The 16,004-nt window shown below is 48.2% G+C and overlaps 1 protein-coding gene and 1 long non-coding RNA gene across 2 annotated transcripts in view; one reads left to right on the top strand and one right to left on the bottom strand.

Moving 5' to 3' along the window:
* Positions 1-6,286: 6,286 nt before the first annotated feature.
* On the bottom strand, positions 6,287-12,712 carry LOC138515868 (interleukin-8-like). Its single transcript, XM_069630619.1, has 4 exons — positions 12,452-12,712; positions 9,712-9,841; positions 9,523-9,606; positions 6,287-7,875 (listed from the first exon to the last, which is right to left on the bottom strand). The coding sequence occupies exons 1-4, from the start codon at positions 12,513-12,515 to the stop codon at positions 7,842-7,844; spliced, it is 312 nt and encodes a 103-aa protein (XP_069486720.1). The 5' UTR covers positions 12,516-12,712; the 3' UTR covers positions 6,287-7,841.
* LOC138515869 (uncharacterized) overlaps positions 12,603-16,004 on the top strand; it is a 170,079-nt gene continuing 166,677 nt past the window's right edge. The window contains exon 1 of the long non-coding RNA XR_011282175.1: positions 12,603-12,678. This is a non-coding gene — a long non-coding RNA (uncharacterized lncRNA). The remainder of the gene's footprint in view (positions 12,679-16,004) is intronic.

Below are 16,004 nucleotides of genomic sequence, written 5' to 3'. Positions count from 1 at the left end.
TCGTGTTTTGCTATTGAGATGTACGTATGGGTATTGGTCCCCAAGTACATTTTGTGTTTTCAATATTATTATACATACTAATGAAAGTTCTATGTTTCAGCGAGTCGATGGAGCCTCAGTGAGTGATGGATGTGCTTATCATGAAAGTATAGTCGTTGCAGCGCGAGAGGAAGTGGAGACATGCACACACGAGTCGGAGCAACAGCGTCCAGATGTTGAAGTTCGAGGAAAGAAAGTTTCAAAGAAAAGAAAGCAAAAGAAGGTTAGTGTCCTGTTCACTATATTATGTTGTCTTTCACTGTCAATAGTTCAATACTGTAAGTTGTGTTTAAACTGAACATCCCTTTTCTAATCTGTCCTCTAGTTGCGAGTGGGTGTAAGAACTAGATCTACACAGACAGTGAAGCGAACGAGAGATGTTGCTTGTCAAACCTTTTGGCAGGGACTTGAGACTGGAGATGCATCGTGCCAATGGGAAGAATATGAAGTGATTGACAACGGAGCTATACCACCACCAGCCATTGATAGTGAATGTCCTCCTGGTAGTTTGGATGCAGTCGTAGATCAATTCACAGAATCCACACCCGCAAAAAATAAGAGCACGCGAAAGTTGAAGACATTGTTTTTTTCTCCCATCTCCGGACAAGGAACAGATGTTGCAATGGAAGAGAATGAAGTGGACGACAATGAAACACCATCAATATCACTCAGCATAGCGGAAGACGATATCAGAGATTGTACCTTTCATGCGAGTGACATGTCCTCAACGTTACAGGCCGAACCAGCTGGGATGCAGAGTGACAGTATAAGGAAAGAGGCCAAATTCATTGTATTCGATAGCTGTTTGATGGATATTATTATGATGATGAAATGTGGGCATTGGGTTGGTGGGGAAGTATGTGGGGAGCCATTGATTAATGTGACTCGTGCAATTCGAGGCACTAACCTTAAAATACATGCCACCTGTACACAATATCATCCGTTCGCATGGTCTGCACAACCCATGCTGGGGCAACTGCCAGCAGGCAATCTACTTTGTGCAGCGGCCGCACTTTTTAGTGGTTCAAGTTTTAAAAAGTTACAGTATTTCTTTCAGTTTGTGGGAATCCATTTCATTGCGAAAAGTCAGTTCTACAAATACCAAACCGATTATCTATTTCCAGCCATCAGCGAAGCTTGGAGAATGGAAAAAATGTCAATGGAAAGTACATTCGCGGGCAAACGCTTCAGGCTAGCCGGTGATGGACAATGCGACAGTCCAGGATTTTCAGCCAAGTACTGCACCTACCACTTTCAGGACATGGAAAGTAAGAAAATTGTGAGTTCGGTGGTCGTGCAGGTGTCACAAAGTACATCCTCAGTGGCCATGGAGAAAGTTGGCTTTGTAGCATCATTGCAAGAACTACAATCGCGGGGAATGGTGATCGACCTGATAGCCACGGACAGACACGTTTCAATTGCCAAGACAATGAGAGAACAGTACAAAAATATAAATCACCAATTTGACGTTTGGCATCTTGCAAAATCAATCAATAAAAAATTGTCGGCTGCAGGAAAAAAAAAAGATATGCAAGGTATTTCACAGTGGTCCAAGTCAATCAGCAACCATCTTTGGTGGAGCTCAAAAACATGTGAAGGGTCGTTGGAAATTCTACTGGAAAAATGGCGGTCAGTAATGTTGCACTGTAGCAACGTACATCGATGGTCGACAAATGAGCATTTCCACAAATGTGAACATGGCCATTTGTCCACAGAGGAGGCACGGAAGAAGAAGTGGTTTATTCCTTCATCACCCACTCACAAGGCCATTGAAAAGATTGTATTTGATAAAACTATAACAAGAGATTTGAGGGGACTCACGGAATTCTGCCACACAGGAGATTTGGAGGTGTTCCACAATATGTGCCTAAAGTACAGGCCCAAAAGATTGCATTTTGGCATGGAAGGCATGATAAATCGGACTCTTCTAGCGGTCTTGGCACATAACCATAATGTTGGCCGTCAACAAAGTAGGACGACCGGAACTTTAGGGACGCTTCGCTACAATAAGGCCTTCACTAAAAGAAGTAAACAATGGGTGATCAAACCAGTGTTTGAGGATATGCAATATGAGTTTATTGAGAGACTTATCGTAGATGTCCTCGATAGGCACATACATGGAGTGGTGAACGAACCTATGCAGGGGACAACTGCATTGCCACCCAACATTGCCTCTGTTCCATGTCCACCTAAAGCAGAGCTCATTGAGAAATACACATCACGGTTTAAATGATTGTAATTCGATTGTCTGTTCTCTCGAGTCTCCTCATGTTGCAGGCCCATTGCAATTAAACCAAACAGTAATATAAATCATGTTTACAAAAATTATAGAATGTTTCCGTATTACAAACACATGGCCGACCCATAGGGACAATAAAAAAAAAGGCACGCAGACAAGATGCCCTTACACTAACTGGAGCTAACTAGAAATGTGTGCTCGCTCAAAGTGAAGGTCAGCTGCTTTGATGTTTTGCTCGGGTGGCGGAACGGCCCACGACCCAATATAAGGTTCTATTGTGATTTGACCTTGACAGGCCGGGACCATCCTGAAAGACTAAGAAAAGATAATGAATAAAATTTCAGAAACGAAACGATGAGCCACGTTCATTAGAAGAAGTAACGTCGGCAAAGAAGGAGTGGTGTTTCGGGTCTGCCCTACACAGAGACACAATGGAAAATGCAAATATAATGTAAGTAACTTTTGATGAGTTTATACCGCAATTTCATTACTATACAGTGGCTTTAAAGACGGGTTCAGTTGTACTTGTTCGTTCTATGTGGCATAGTGTTTTCTACCGCGCACTATCTGGAGGAGAAACATCTGCTTTTACTGAAGCACCTCAAAACCTTCCTCTTTGCTTCTGCTTTCTCTCTCCCTCTCCCCTGCTACAACTGGTCCACTGTCTGCGACCTCGGTCCTGGGCCCTTCCACTCTCCACCTGCACTGCCTCCCTGTCAACCCCTGCACTGGGGGACTGTCTCAGTATCCTACAGCCCCCCCTTCCCAGCACTTGTTCTGCACTTACCTTGCACTTGCCACCAGCTGGCCCTATTTATTTATTATTTTATGCTACTTACCTTGTACTCCACTCCCCCCCCCCTCCATGCCTCGCCACGCCTTTAAACACTTGTGTACACCCAGTAGCGCTGTCCTCGCTATGAAATGAATAATTTTAATAAGGATCTGATGGTGAGACTAATTTCATTTTTTATGTTTTTAGGTACATCATTCACTACTGTCTGTGTCACGAGTACCAGACACCGGCGGACGGCTTCTACAGCCGCCAGTTGCTTCTCCGCGTGAACAACGTTACCACCCTGACCATTTTATGGGACGATCGCCAAGTACAAGTATGCCCTTACGCGGTACTAACGGTTAGATTCAACATACCTACCGTTGTGGTGGCCTAGTGCCTCGTTGTTGGAACAGCCATGCGATTATCAGTGCGACAGAAGAGCTTATTTTTATCGTAAACCAACACCCTGTGTACTGCACACGAACATCGCTTCCCTCAAGACGAACTAATTTGGATCGAGAGCAAAGAAAAATGCAAATCGCTGAATATTCTCTAAACATTTGATGTCCAATAAACGTACTTTGCCAAATGTACAATCTTGCCGTTTGCTTTTAAACCACGGTTTCACATTCCGAATTGTGGTGCTGTATTGTGAGATGCTCTAAGACCCTGTGTACAGCAAAGGACCATCGCGTTCCTCAATACGAACTTTTTGGAACATGAGCAAATAAAAATGCAAATCGCTGAATATTCTCTAAACATTTGATGTCAAATAAATGTACTTTACCACATTTACAATCTTGCGGTTTGATTTCAAAGTACAGTTTCATATTCCGAATTGTGGTGCGCTGTATTGTGAGCTGATCTGTGTTGATTTCCGGGGTCTGTGTGGAGTCGCGTAGAAGACGCCTGGGCGCGTTTGCCTACGCAGCTCAGTCACGTCACGGATAGAGGCGGGGAATATGAATGTTTTGATAAAGTCTGTTTCAGGGGCGGGGGATTTGATTTAGTGCCGCAAAGGCAGGTGAGCCAGGTCGATGCGGCGGAATGATAGGATTATCACAAAATGGAGGCTGATTTCGAGTGCGATAATGGGCGAAAAGTCGGGTAAGGTCCATAGGAAAGTTTCCTACGATCTACCGATTTATGCTTACAAACACATGGCCGACCCGTAGGTACAATAAAAAAAAAGTCCCGGAACTATCCTTTAAATAGTTACTTTTGCTGATTGCTTTTACGCGCCTTGCTATGTATCACTTTTCCAACCAGTCTCTGTAGCGCAGTCAGTTACGCATGTGGCTTTTGCCTGAAAGATTGGGGGTTTCATCCTGTCCAATGATGGAAGTCATGGGGGTCATCACTAGTTTGGCGGTAACCCTTAATGCGGTGGTAATGCTATTAATGCTGCATTTAAGGGTCCGCCAAATCATGCGTTTGGTAGGATTTACCCCCAGCTCTGAGCGGGGCGCAAATCTGCCACGATTTTGCCAATTTTCGGCACTATTACCGCACGCTAATAACGCTGAAAAAATCCCCCTTTGGGCCCAATGGGGATTTACCGTTCCGCCAAACCCGTGATCTGGCGCTAATAACGCCGGGGATTTGGAGAATTTAGAGGGTCATTAGGAGTTGGGCGGGAATACCGCCAATGCAATTACTGTTATTACCACTTGGTCCGGTGGTATTACCGCCAGATTGCAAGTGATGGTAGCGGTGTAAATCCCCATTTTTTTTTTGACCATGGGACTCAATGTGGCATTTTTTGCAGAATTACTGCAGCGGTAATACCGCTGCTGTACTTCTGCCAAAAATGGGTGGAAAGATGGCGGATTTACCTCCAGCTCAAAGCTGGAAGGGAATCCTCCAACTTTGGGTGGTGCAGTAATGCGACAGTAACAGTATTACTGCTGCATTTTTACTGCACAACTGAGTCCTTTAATCTCTCCCTGTCAAAAGCAGGATGATATATTTAAATATAGGATGTAGGACAGAGGGCACAGTTCTGGGACAGTGAGGCCACTCTGCTTCCGCCGAACCTCATTCACCCAGAGCTCACCTGATTGAGGATGAGTAGAGGAGCGAGTGGACAGGTGTGTAGTGGTCGGCAGGTGGCAGTCAGACATTGGGTGACAGAAGAGCTTAGACCTGGACTCAGGATGGAAGACTGTGGATGGCCGATCGCAGCTGGTCCAATCCCCCCCGCTTCCCATGCCGTGTACATGCACTGCCTTTCCTGGCAACCACCAGCCTTGATCTTGAAATCCTGCAGGGTGCATGAGTGGCACCAGGACACAGTGCAGGTAGGAAGGGAGAGGAACTCAGGGTCCAGGTGCAGCATTAATGAAGTGCCTGCTTCATGCTACACCTGAGTGGGGAGATACACTGGCCATTAGTCTGGCTTTTGACTAGGAAGGGACTGTAGTACACTCATGTTTGACCTACTGAACTGCAACGAGTGGCCAGAGAGGTGCAGCAGTCAGATAATGGGAATCTCGTCAGCTGATCCCAAGCCTTCCACAGCCCTTGCGCTCTCCTGGGCTTTTCTCCAGAGCACCCTGTGCTGCCTCCCCACCCCCAGCGAGCGCGATACACCCCTTAGTTAAGGCACGCACTCTTAGGGGGGAATTTAATAAGAGTGCAAATTGCTTGCATGGGGCCCGGCCACCAGTGTCAGCCCGTGGACCCCTGAATGCGATTTTAAACATTTACCAGGCAGATTGCAAAGGTGAAGAAGAAAAACGGGGGAAATCACTTCCCTTTTACTGTGTCTTGTAAAAAAAATGACATTCTGCCTGCAAATTACATTTACTAATGGATTCTTTAGGAGTCTGCCTCCTTTTAGAATCTATAGGAATCCATTCATTTTGCTCCAGCATGAACATGACACGTAGGCAGTAGACACTTCACTTGCAAGACGGAGAAGGAGAGCACAGTACAGATGATAACTCTGCTTCGGGCCCCTCTCATCTTTCATGCATTTGAAAAGGATGACATAAAAGACCCATGCCTTGCTTTCACGCCTACAGTTTCTGCACGGACCATAACAAAATGAGCCTGCTTATTTTATTTTTAGAGCCAAGTGCAGCAAGGACATTATAGCCAGAAGGGCGCTATGAAAGACCACTTTACCCTAGTGTGATGTTTACACGAAGCATGAGTACAAAGGCCGCTCACTTTCTCCCTGTCACTGAATACAGGTCGCGCAAATAAAGGGGCTCTCAAACACCAACTCAAGCCTTATTGTTTGTTCATTTATTAGAAGGGTGCATTTAAGTCAGAAATGCTGTACATTAGGGTACATAACAGGGAGCATGTCCAGGTGAGGGGTGATTAATCAGTTATGGGCAGGTGGGGGTGCAGTATAGTCATGGGAACGGTGCGTACGTTATGTAGGTACAGAAGATGGAAGCAATGTTTGAAATGCACAACTTAATGGGAAACACACATTCAAGACGGCGCTCACAGAACAGAGCACATGGCCAGCAAGCACGGTCCACGGGAACTCCAAGTATTCAGAAAGGGCAAGGATATGACAGTATGCCATACAAGCAAGACATAATATATGTCATACGCTACTCCTGAGAACATTACCATTCTAGTAACTTCACAATAAATACACACATAGTTACATTGATACAAATGGATACACTGACATTCTTCAGTGTATACAATATTATTAGAGACACTACCATACATCATCAATATAGAGTTATTATATGGATAAATATATACGTATATATTCACTTCATAGTGAAATTCGGATTGGCCAACACCTTGCGTTGCCCCCGCCTTTTTGTGGGTATGAGAAATTACCTACTGTGTAAAAGGTTGTGGGCATTAAAATGGCCAATAACGTGATCCGATGCAGAGGGGTGGGGTGGTTGTGGGCATATAAAATGGGCAATGGCATGTGATCAGATGCAGAGGAGTGGGGGCTGTTGACATATAAAACGGGCAATGACGTGATCAGATGCAGGGGGTGGGGTGGTTGTGGGCATATAAAATGGGCAATGGCATGTGATCAGATGCAGAGGAGTGGGGGCTGTGGACATATAAAATGGGCAATGACGTGATCAGATGCAGGGGGATGGGGAGGGTTGTGGGCATATAAAATGGGCAATAACGTGATCAGATGCAGGGGGTGGGCGGTGTGGGCATATAAAATGGGTAATAACGTGATTAGATGCAAAGGGTGTTGTGGGCTTTGAAATGGGCCAAAACATGTGACCAGGTTCTGGGCATTGGTGCAGGGTCTACGGGTCGCCAGGTCGAGGCTGAGTCCCATCCAGGGTACCTTGTTATGAAGCAGGCCCAGGACTGGCTTTGATACTCTAATGGTCTTGCAGAAAAGTGGGGTGAGTGGGGGAATCTCTGTAACGGCAGTGGGGAGACTTTGGACATTCTGCCTGGGCCCGGACTCGGGACCACTATCTGCAAAGGCGGCTGTTGCAATGTTAGAGGGCTGCGTGCGGGCGCATGACCCCCTCCACGGATGGCAGTGCTGTGCCTTCATGCCATTCTACGTGCAATGCTGTCATTTGGGATCTAGACCCACAAACCACAGGGCGGCAACAGTTCGGCTTTGCCCATACATAGATCAGGCATTCAAACACATACATTTCAATAAATAGTATGAGCTTGTGACAGACAGGAAGTGAGCGAGGAGGTGCCAACTCATCATTGCCCAATCAGGTGGCTCTATCAGGCCGCATGCTCTTCCGCTGCTCGATCATCCACCGCAGGCTTGTGGACTGGTTAATTCTTGCTTGAATTCACTGTCTCCATCTAGTCCTTCTGTTCTCGTTTGGGGTGGGACGCCCTGAAACAATAACAGAGAGAAAATGTAGCAACTGTCCGGACATGCAAGGAAACATGCGGCTAAGCCCATCCCTATGCGTGCTTTCTACACAGCAAGCAGCACAATTCCCTGACTAGGTGTTCTTGCAACACACCTAGAGACCATTTGATGGCGTGAAGAGTGCACAAGTATATAGTTATATTAAACAAATATATCACAAGGCATTATGGTGCGGTTGCAATCCAGAGTTCAGCAGCTGGCTGGGGGTGCGGGGGTCTGTCTGCTTTACCTGTTAGACCACTTCTCTTTGGAACGACATCATTTACCCGCCTTTTGGGCAAAAATCTTATGATAAAGCACGGTTCAACAAGCCCGGCTGCTGGTTTGTGATAATGCAGGAATGTTGAGTTTTGTGGACTCTTTGCCCGGGATGCACCTGCAAGCTCAGGCTCCCTGTTTGGCTGCTCTTGGCTTATGCATGCCCAACTGGCTTCTATGCACTACCTAAAGAAGGCTCAGCTGTGGAGATGTCCCGCAGCTAGGGCTATTTCCACTCGGGGGGCTGATGGAAGAACATCTTGTGGGTGGCGTGAGCACTTTCTCCGCAGTATCCGTGCTCTGGGAAGTTCTTTCGTCTGCTCTGACTGTGTAGCAACTTGCAATCCCCAGAACAGCTCGTACGCTTATGTCCCATTTGACGGGGAAGGCTGATCTAGGTCCTGCTAATCGTGCAGCGCCCCGAGCAGCCTAGCTTCCCACCCACACACAACATATGATGCTGACGGTCAAAGAGTGCTACTGTTTGGCTAAGGGTAAAGGATGCCTGGACCACCCTCCTGACAGAGTGCAACCACCCCAAAGTAGTCCTTTCATTCAAAGAGGCCAGGGGCAGACATTAGGGACGGACTGGGTCATAAAATCGTCCGGGGCATCAATGAAAAATTGGCCCACAGTGGCAAGTGGCTATTCATTCCTTTTGTGACATTGTTGCAATAGTAACCAAGGGGGAATATTAAGTGTGATGCAAAATGTGCATTTTAAAGAATATTCATTCACCAACAATGGTCAAAACCACCAGCTGCAGAGTGATTTAAGAGGCCCATATTGACCCACAAAAACCTGCCACACACCAGCCTTTTGTCTTTGTGGTTCGGCCATGGGCCTATTTCCCTGTAGGCCAGTCCGAGCCTGACAGACACAGACACTCACTTCCACGGGGAAAGCAAGGGCACATCTGGAGACTGTGCAGATCTACATGTCCCTGAACAAAGCAGAAAGGCCCCAGCAGAGCATTGTTCTGTCCTTTCTTGCACCTGTACAGACCGTAGGCCAGTAAGTGTACACAGGGTATTATTAACCAATGCAATCCAATGGCTGCAGGATGTCCCAGGGCTCCCTGTAGATGCAAGCGGCAAATTCTCATTCCCGTGTACGCTTGCATTGTCCCTTTGCCTGCCGCTGCCGAGTTGCGCTGTTTGTAAACTGCTCTACTGTAGGATTTTATGGCGTTATTTTCACTATAAATCTGTGGTCTGTGATCCCGTTTCCTCCGTCCTTCCCACCTTCACGCACCCTCCTTCCCTGCTTTTCTCTACTGCGCTTCAAAGCATTTATACTGAAATTTGACACACACGGTAGGTACGTCATTAGAAGGACAGTGGCACTTACCTGTGCAGAATGGAGCGTATGATCAATTTCACCCACTTAGCCTCGGGGTCCAAGCAGATCAGACTACCACTCTTGAGTGTGGCACTAGAAGGAAGCAACGAAAGCATCATTAGAAGGCGAGTCAATGCCACAACCACCTATGTGCTATTTCAGAACCACCTTCTCAGAGAGGGGGGGTTCGGTACTCACATGACTTCCACCTGGGGGCAGTGGGCGCCGTGGGGGGTGAGCTCAATGTTGGCGATCTGCTTGTTGGAGAAAGGCTTGGCCTCAGTGTTAATACACTGGCAGCGCAGCTCCGTCCTGTTGATGGTGGCCCCTGTGTCAACCAAAGGATGCACACTGTTAAAAACACACTCTTCTCTCTTCACGGCTCTTGTACAGATATATGTGGATATATGGTCCTTTGGACATTTGGATGCACCTATATATGCACGCCCCTAAGGGCATCGAAAGGGACTATTCAGGGAGGGGCGCACACATATTTAGGATAGTTATCAGTGGTTTAAGATGTGTTGGACGTGAAGGGGCAAAGTCAAGGCTAGAATGTATTTCATGTTGAAAAAGGAACACCTCAAATGTGTTCCATTAGTATTTTCAAACTCCTCCACGTGCCCACTACATGCAAACTCAAACTAGTCCACCACACCCGGCTATTAAAAGACTCTCCCCAGGCTCCAAACATCACAACACAACTGTACAGCTCTAACACCAACCCACACAGCCAGCCCCCGCCCAAAGTAGTACCACACCGCAAGCATGAGGTTGCACGCCTGAAACACAAGGCCCTCAATGCTCCTAACACACCTAGAAGGCCGTCACCCACGCAGAGCTCAGGGTACTTCCGATCTGCACTACCAACACAAAGCACAGTCTTGGTACCCCCCCCCACCCCCCTCTAAACCAAACACATCCACTCCCTTCCTGGTCCACCAGAGTGCCTGCAGACCATGCAAGCAGCGCAAACCCTAATCACATGATTTGGACATCACTCAACTCATGTTTTACTGCACAGATGCTAGATTCTTCAGGAAAGTACATTTAGTTGAAAGCCTTCTTATTATGGGGACCATTGTGGGGAGCGGGTGGCTACAATGTGTCTCTGTGGTGGTAACAGATAAATGAGCACCCTCCAAACGAGTCCTTCACCCCACTGCTCTGTCTGGTGCATACTGCTAACAGACTATTATTCTGGTAATTGAAGCTTGGTGACTAACTCTGCTCGTTATTTTAGAGCGCATTATTATATACTCAGTAAAGGAAACCAGCCGGAACACGGCAGAGATGGGCTCTGGCAAGACATGTCTTGCCACCCTCCCTGTCCCCATACCCATCGGCTTGCCCACTGCACTTACACACCTGCACTTCAACGAACAGGCGGCTGACTCTGCAGCGTCTTCTGAAAGCAGTCTGCTTGAGACAACTGGCTTAAGAACAGAACGCTCCCACTGAGACCTGTCCTGAAGAGTTATCACATGCACGAGCAACGTTTTAACAGACACTTCCAATAGGATCGGCAAGAGCAACTGAAACAGCCAAAGTCTCACATACTTGTAGCTATCCAGACTGGTGTGTATATGTCGTGCAACGTAGATACATTTGTTTTCTTAGGGTGAACAATGTGGTCATAAATTCCCATAATGCGTGTTGCTTTTATTGGGTTCTATGAAGACAGCATTGTGTGACCTGGCCTGGGACCACAGCACTCGGCCACGCCCACTCCTCCCCACAGCCCTGACCCTCTAAGGATGAGAGGGATCACCCAGTAGATTTCCCCCATTTCCAGAATATATTATGCATGCCATGCCACTGGTTCCAAGCACACAATCGTATTTGCCATGTTTAGTAATTATAAGAAACTTTCAATTAACGAATGATGGATTTCCCACAACCACAAAAAGTCTATAAAATATATATTACGCTGAAATGGGCAAGATCAGTTTGAGGTAATGCCCAGCCCGCCCTGTTGCGGCTAAGGCGCTCCCCGACATTGAGTAAATAGTGTCTGCTCAATACGGGATCAGGCGCGCGCGCTTCCGCGAGATAGATTTCTGGTGTTGTGCAGACATGGCAGCATATGGTTTTGCAGCAAAAGTGGCATAAAACGTGCCTTTTTGTCGAGATGCCAAAGAACCCGAATTCCAGTATGCTGCAGAATTCGATGCGAGGTTGTTGGGATTTGATTAAAAGCGAGGTTATTTTTAAAACGTGCAGAACAATTGCACTGCACCCGCGCAAAATCCAAAACGCAATTAGGTTGTCCAGGGCAGTGCATAGTTAACCAATCCCAGACAATGTAATAAAAGTCAATTATTTACTAGTCTGACTGATACATCTGAATTGTGACGTTTTGTAGCACTTTGGGCTCCAAAATCGTTGTACAATTGTATTTGATAGTAAGACCAGTTGTATCACCGCCTAGAAGAGCAGGAGGGTGCGGAATGCAGCGCTAAAACAAACGTGATGTCAAAATCGTTGTGCATTTTTTTGTATCTGCCTCCGAGTTAAAATAAAACGTTATCTGTAAAGTTACTACAGTGGCAAACAAATCGCCGAAATGGGAAGTGTAGAAGTGTAAAGTTCAGCACCATAAGTTACAAACACTTAACATATTGGACAGGCACTCTCCAACCGGCATCACTCTAGCGGTTACTCTTTAAGCACACTTGCAACATATTTATATAGCACGTGACATCCGACGGACTAATAATAAGCAAAGGAAAGCATTCAAATCCGGAATCCCAACCCGCGCTATCATTTTTTTTAATGGCCGCAGCCAGGCTCAGTCTTTGGTCATTGACACCCAGGAGGAGCGTTTAAGATGTTGTAGGTTACGGGCTCTATGGGTGGGCGCATCTCAGCGTCCTGCGGTGCCAGTCCTTCTAAAGGCCGCGGTGGGGCCTGGGTAATTGTGCTCTTCCGTTCTTACCTCGGGAGGGGGCGGTGGCCGCGCAGAGCAGCGCGAGGACAGCCAGGCAGGCGCCGATGTTCATGGTGACCTGCTGAGGAGGTGATTGACGGCCGACTGTCTGCGCGTGGGAGCTTCTGCGCACGTGCTGTGCCGAGGGGGGGAAGGAGAGCGCGCGCCGGCGGCCGTTGCTCGTCAGAAGCCTTGCTGCGCACGTTCCTCTCTCGGATGCTGTGCTTGCTGCTCCTGTGAGTGTGTGCCTCTCCGCTGCAGCCCCGCTTCTTTTTATCAACCCAGGTCGGCTCTGGCCCTTCCCACTGGCAGGCAGGAAAACCGCAGGGTCGGTGCCGGGAAACTCCGCAGATTAGCACGTGTCCGGGCAGAGCTCAACCCTACCCCTCACTGCCCCCACGTGTGAGGAGGGGCACAGTGCTGCCTTCCCGGGGTTGATTGCCAAGCATTTTTTTGGTTCTATTTCGCAAATGAATGTGAAGTGTGAGACTATCCAGCATCCTGGAAAATGCGCACCGTTTCTGAGCCGTCTTCAACCTGCTCGTATATTTTAATCGAACTTTTGCCGATTTTACCTATGTTAACGTTTTGCATGAAATATGAAAAAAGGAAGATGTATAATGCAGAATGGGGTCAACATAGAAGTAAGGTAAAGTGCTCTTGTATATTGCACCCGATAGTGGGCCTCTGTTGCACGTCGTGTGCGAGGAACGAGGGGGTTGTTATGGGATCCGGGGAGGCCAATGGAGACGGTCCCATTGGTGCTGTCAGCACAGTGCCTCTGATGGTTTCCAGAGATCACTTTCAGATGCAACCATTATGGGTTTCTGCCTTGCACTAGTTGCTGTTCAATGTTTTCTTAGCGCCCACACTCTCAGAGGGGGCATGTCTTCATCCTTTGCTCACACAACCCCAGCATGCCCCCATTCCTTAACCACTACCCCTCCACCCTTGGAGCCCAACCCCCCCACAGCCTAAATGAGAGGCAGGACCAGTTGACTGAGTGGGAGAAAAATTGCCACAGCAAACTTTATTGTATATATAAAGTCAGGAGTTAATTTACAGGTGTTCTGTTTTGCTGCTACCTTCAGGATTCTGCGCATAGCAATAGCATCCCAATCCCCCCGCCCTTTCCGGTCCTTGCAGACCAATCAAGGGCCCTCTCCCTCCTTATTTGCCCCTTTCTACGCTTTGGCCATTTTATTTGATTTTATTTTTTTCATTATTCATTTTCTTTTCCCATTTCTATTTAAGTGCATTTTTCTTTCCATTTTCGTTTCCTTGTGACTTTTCGCTTTGGCTCCTTTTTAGGATGCGTCCACTTATTTTCCCCCCCATCGTGCTTCCCCTTTCCCCTGAATTCCCTCTTCTTCCCCACTTCCCCTTCCTTCCCTTGGTGGTCTCTCTATTCCTTGCCAAATTTCCCCTCCCCAACGATCTTCCGTTAGCCTGTCATGCCATGAATCCCCTCCCCCCTTCCGTCGAAACCCCGGGCTGCCCTAGCTCCCACCGCCTTATCTGTCCTATCCCCCTCAGGCCCCTCCTTCCCCTTCACACCCTCATGTTCTCATGAGCCCCATCCAAAGCTACTTTCACTCCGCCCAACGGCCTTCCTTCCCCATTATCCTCCCCTTACCCATCGCTTAAAAAGCGTTCCTCCCCAACACTCCCCCCTGCTCCTCTTCGGCCCCTTTTCCCACCACATGCCAAGGACCCGACTCACAGGCATACCCTGATTTTTCTGTTCTCCTTAAGCTGTCACTTAAAAATGCCCCATTACTCTTACTACACCCCTCTCTGACCCATAGTCACAGGCGGTCCCCCCCCACTTTCCGAACCTACTTGCCGGAGCCCCGTTTACTCAAAATCCTTTCATTCCCCCCACACCCCTTGTTGACTTCATTATTCCTCTCAGTATTTTCTTTTCCATCGATGCACTTCGCATTTTCCCCCATCCATGTTGGAGTTGGAGGGTCTTCCAAGCCCCCTAACCCTCTCCTTTAACACAGACCTCCCAAGTCTAATACTCCTGGGTACCGTTCATAATAACCTGATGGCTGTGCAGTTCCCTTGTGGTATCCGCCAGTACTTTCTAAGAGGAACACCATGTAACATCCTCTGGGCTTGTCTGCCCGAAACCTATCACTGCGACCAGTGCCTCTGCCACGACTTACTGCTGGCAACCGGCAGCAGTGAGTTCCCCCTCAGGCACCTGGTCGCCCATGCTGCACAGAACCGCTGCTATCCCTGATCTGTTCCTCTACCCCATTCATTCCGTTGCAACATACATTCTGGCCCTTTGGACTCCACCAGTGGCATGATGGTTTATGCTGGGGATCCCCATCCCCTCCACCCTCCCCTTGCGTGGCGGCGTCCCTTGGCATTCCTGTCTCTTGTCCCGTACTCCGTTGCAGGAGGGCCTCTGTCCTGCCAGTGGCATGCTGGAAAAAGGTCTTCCCTTGACCACGTGGTTTCCGTACGGAGGCCACCCCCCCCCGGGGGGGTGGGAGCGTGTTCGGCCCAGATTGGCCATTTCCTTGTGGGTCTAGGCCTCTTGCTAAACCCCTTCCCCCCCCCCCTCCATTTTCCCCCTGTTCCACCCTTCGATGCCATCTATGTGCAGCCCCTTTCCTCCATTGGGTCCTTTAAATCTGCCACCATCACCCTCACCCCCACCTCTGACAAGTGCACTTTGTCTGCTCCAAAGCAACCCAGTGTTTTCAAAGTAATCAATGCGTGTTTGATCCAGCCCATGCCCCTACTAACCAAACAATTTCCCATCTTAACGTTCAACTTCCGTTTTGACTCCTCCACTCCTCTGTGAAAATGCGCCCCCTGCCAGGCCTGCCTTGGTATGATTAACTCTGTGCCCCGGTACCCATTCCCTACTTTAGTCAGCGACACCCTCATCCTTGCTAGTAACCCCTTCCTCCCCATTGCTACCAGGTTGTTTCCACCTAAGTGGATCACTATTATGTTCGGTGGTGCGTTGTGTCGCCTGCCATAAACCAACGCTCCCCACAACTCATCCCATCCCATGCCTCCTTTAGCTAGCCAAGAGATCCAGGTTCTTAAAAAACCCATTTGAGTGTCCTGATACTCCTTCTTTGTTCCCTCAGCTGCCCGGGCCACAAATGAGTGTCCGATGACCCACACCGATTTGTGATCTGTGGAGAGATTGATGTTGTTGTTTGATGAAATGTCCGCTGCCTGGCGCGACTCCCCTCGCCTCTCAACCACCAACATCTGCCCTTTTCCATTACATTAATTTGCGTGTCCCCTCTTCCTCCCCACTGGCCTTATGTATAGATTGTACTTTTCCAACTCCCACCTTCCAATTCTCTTTATGGCCTTGTCTCCCATTCCCTCCTGGTATTCTGTTGTGGCTGCCCCTATGCAGAATGAGTGGGGCGTGTAGTGCCCCTCGGTACCCTTGATACCTGCCAGCGTTTTTGCCATTACCTTTCTTAATTGGAATAGCATAAGGGAGGAGCCCTCCTTGTGTATAAACAAGTAACCAGGGCCGCATGGCCTGGTCCCCAGGAAAGCGCTCATGGCCGAG

This window comes from Ambystoma mexicanum, chromosome 6q (genome assembly GCF_040938575.1).
Source record: "Ambystoma mexicanum isolate Mex_15411 chromosome 6q, UKY_AmexF1_1, whole genome shotgun sequence".
NCBI classification, from domain to species: domain Eukaryota; kingdom Metazoa; phylum Chordata; class Amphibia; order Caudata; family Ambystomatidae; genus Ambystoma; species Ambystoma mexicanum.
This window is presented reverse-complemented; position numbering and strand designations above follow the sequence as displayed.

Coding starts and splice junctions, on each gene's coding strand:
- LOC138515868 (XM_069630619.1), bottom strand. CDS start 12,515: ATGAACATCGGCGCCTGCCTGGCTGTCCTCGCGCTGCTCTGCGCGGCC. Junction 9,842..12,451: donor GGCCACCGCCCCCTCCCGAG/GTAAGAACGGAA, acceptor TGGTTGACACAG/GGGCCACCATCAACAGGACG. Junction 9,607..9,711: donor TGCCCCCAGGTGGAAGTCAT/GTGAGTACCGAA, acceptor GCTTCCTTCTAG/TGCCACACTCAAGAGTGGTA.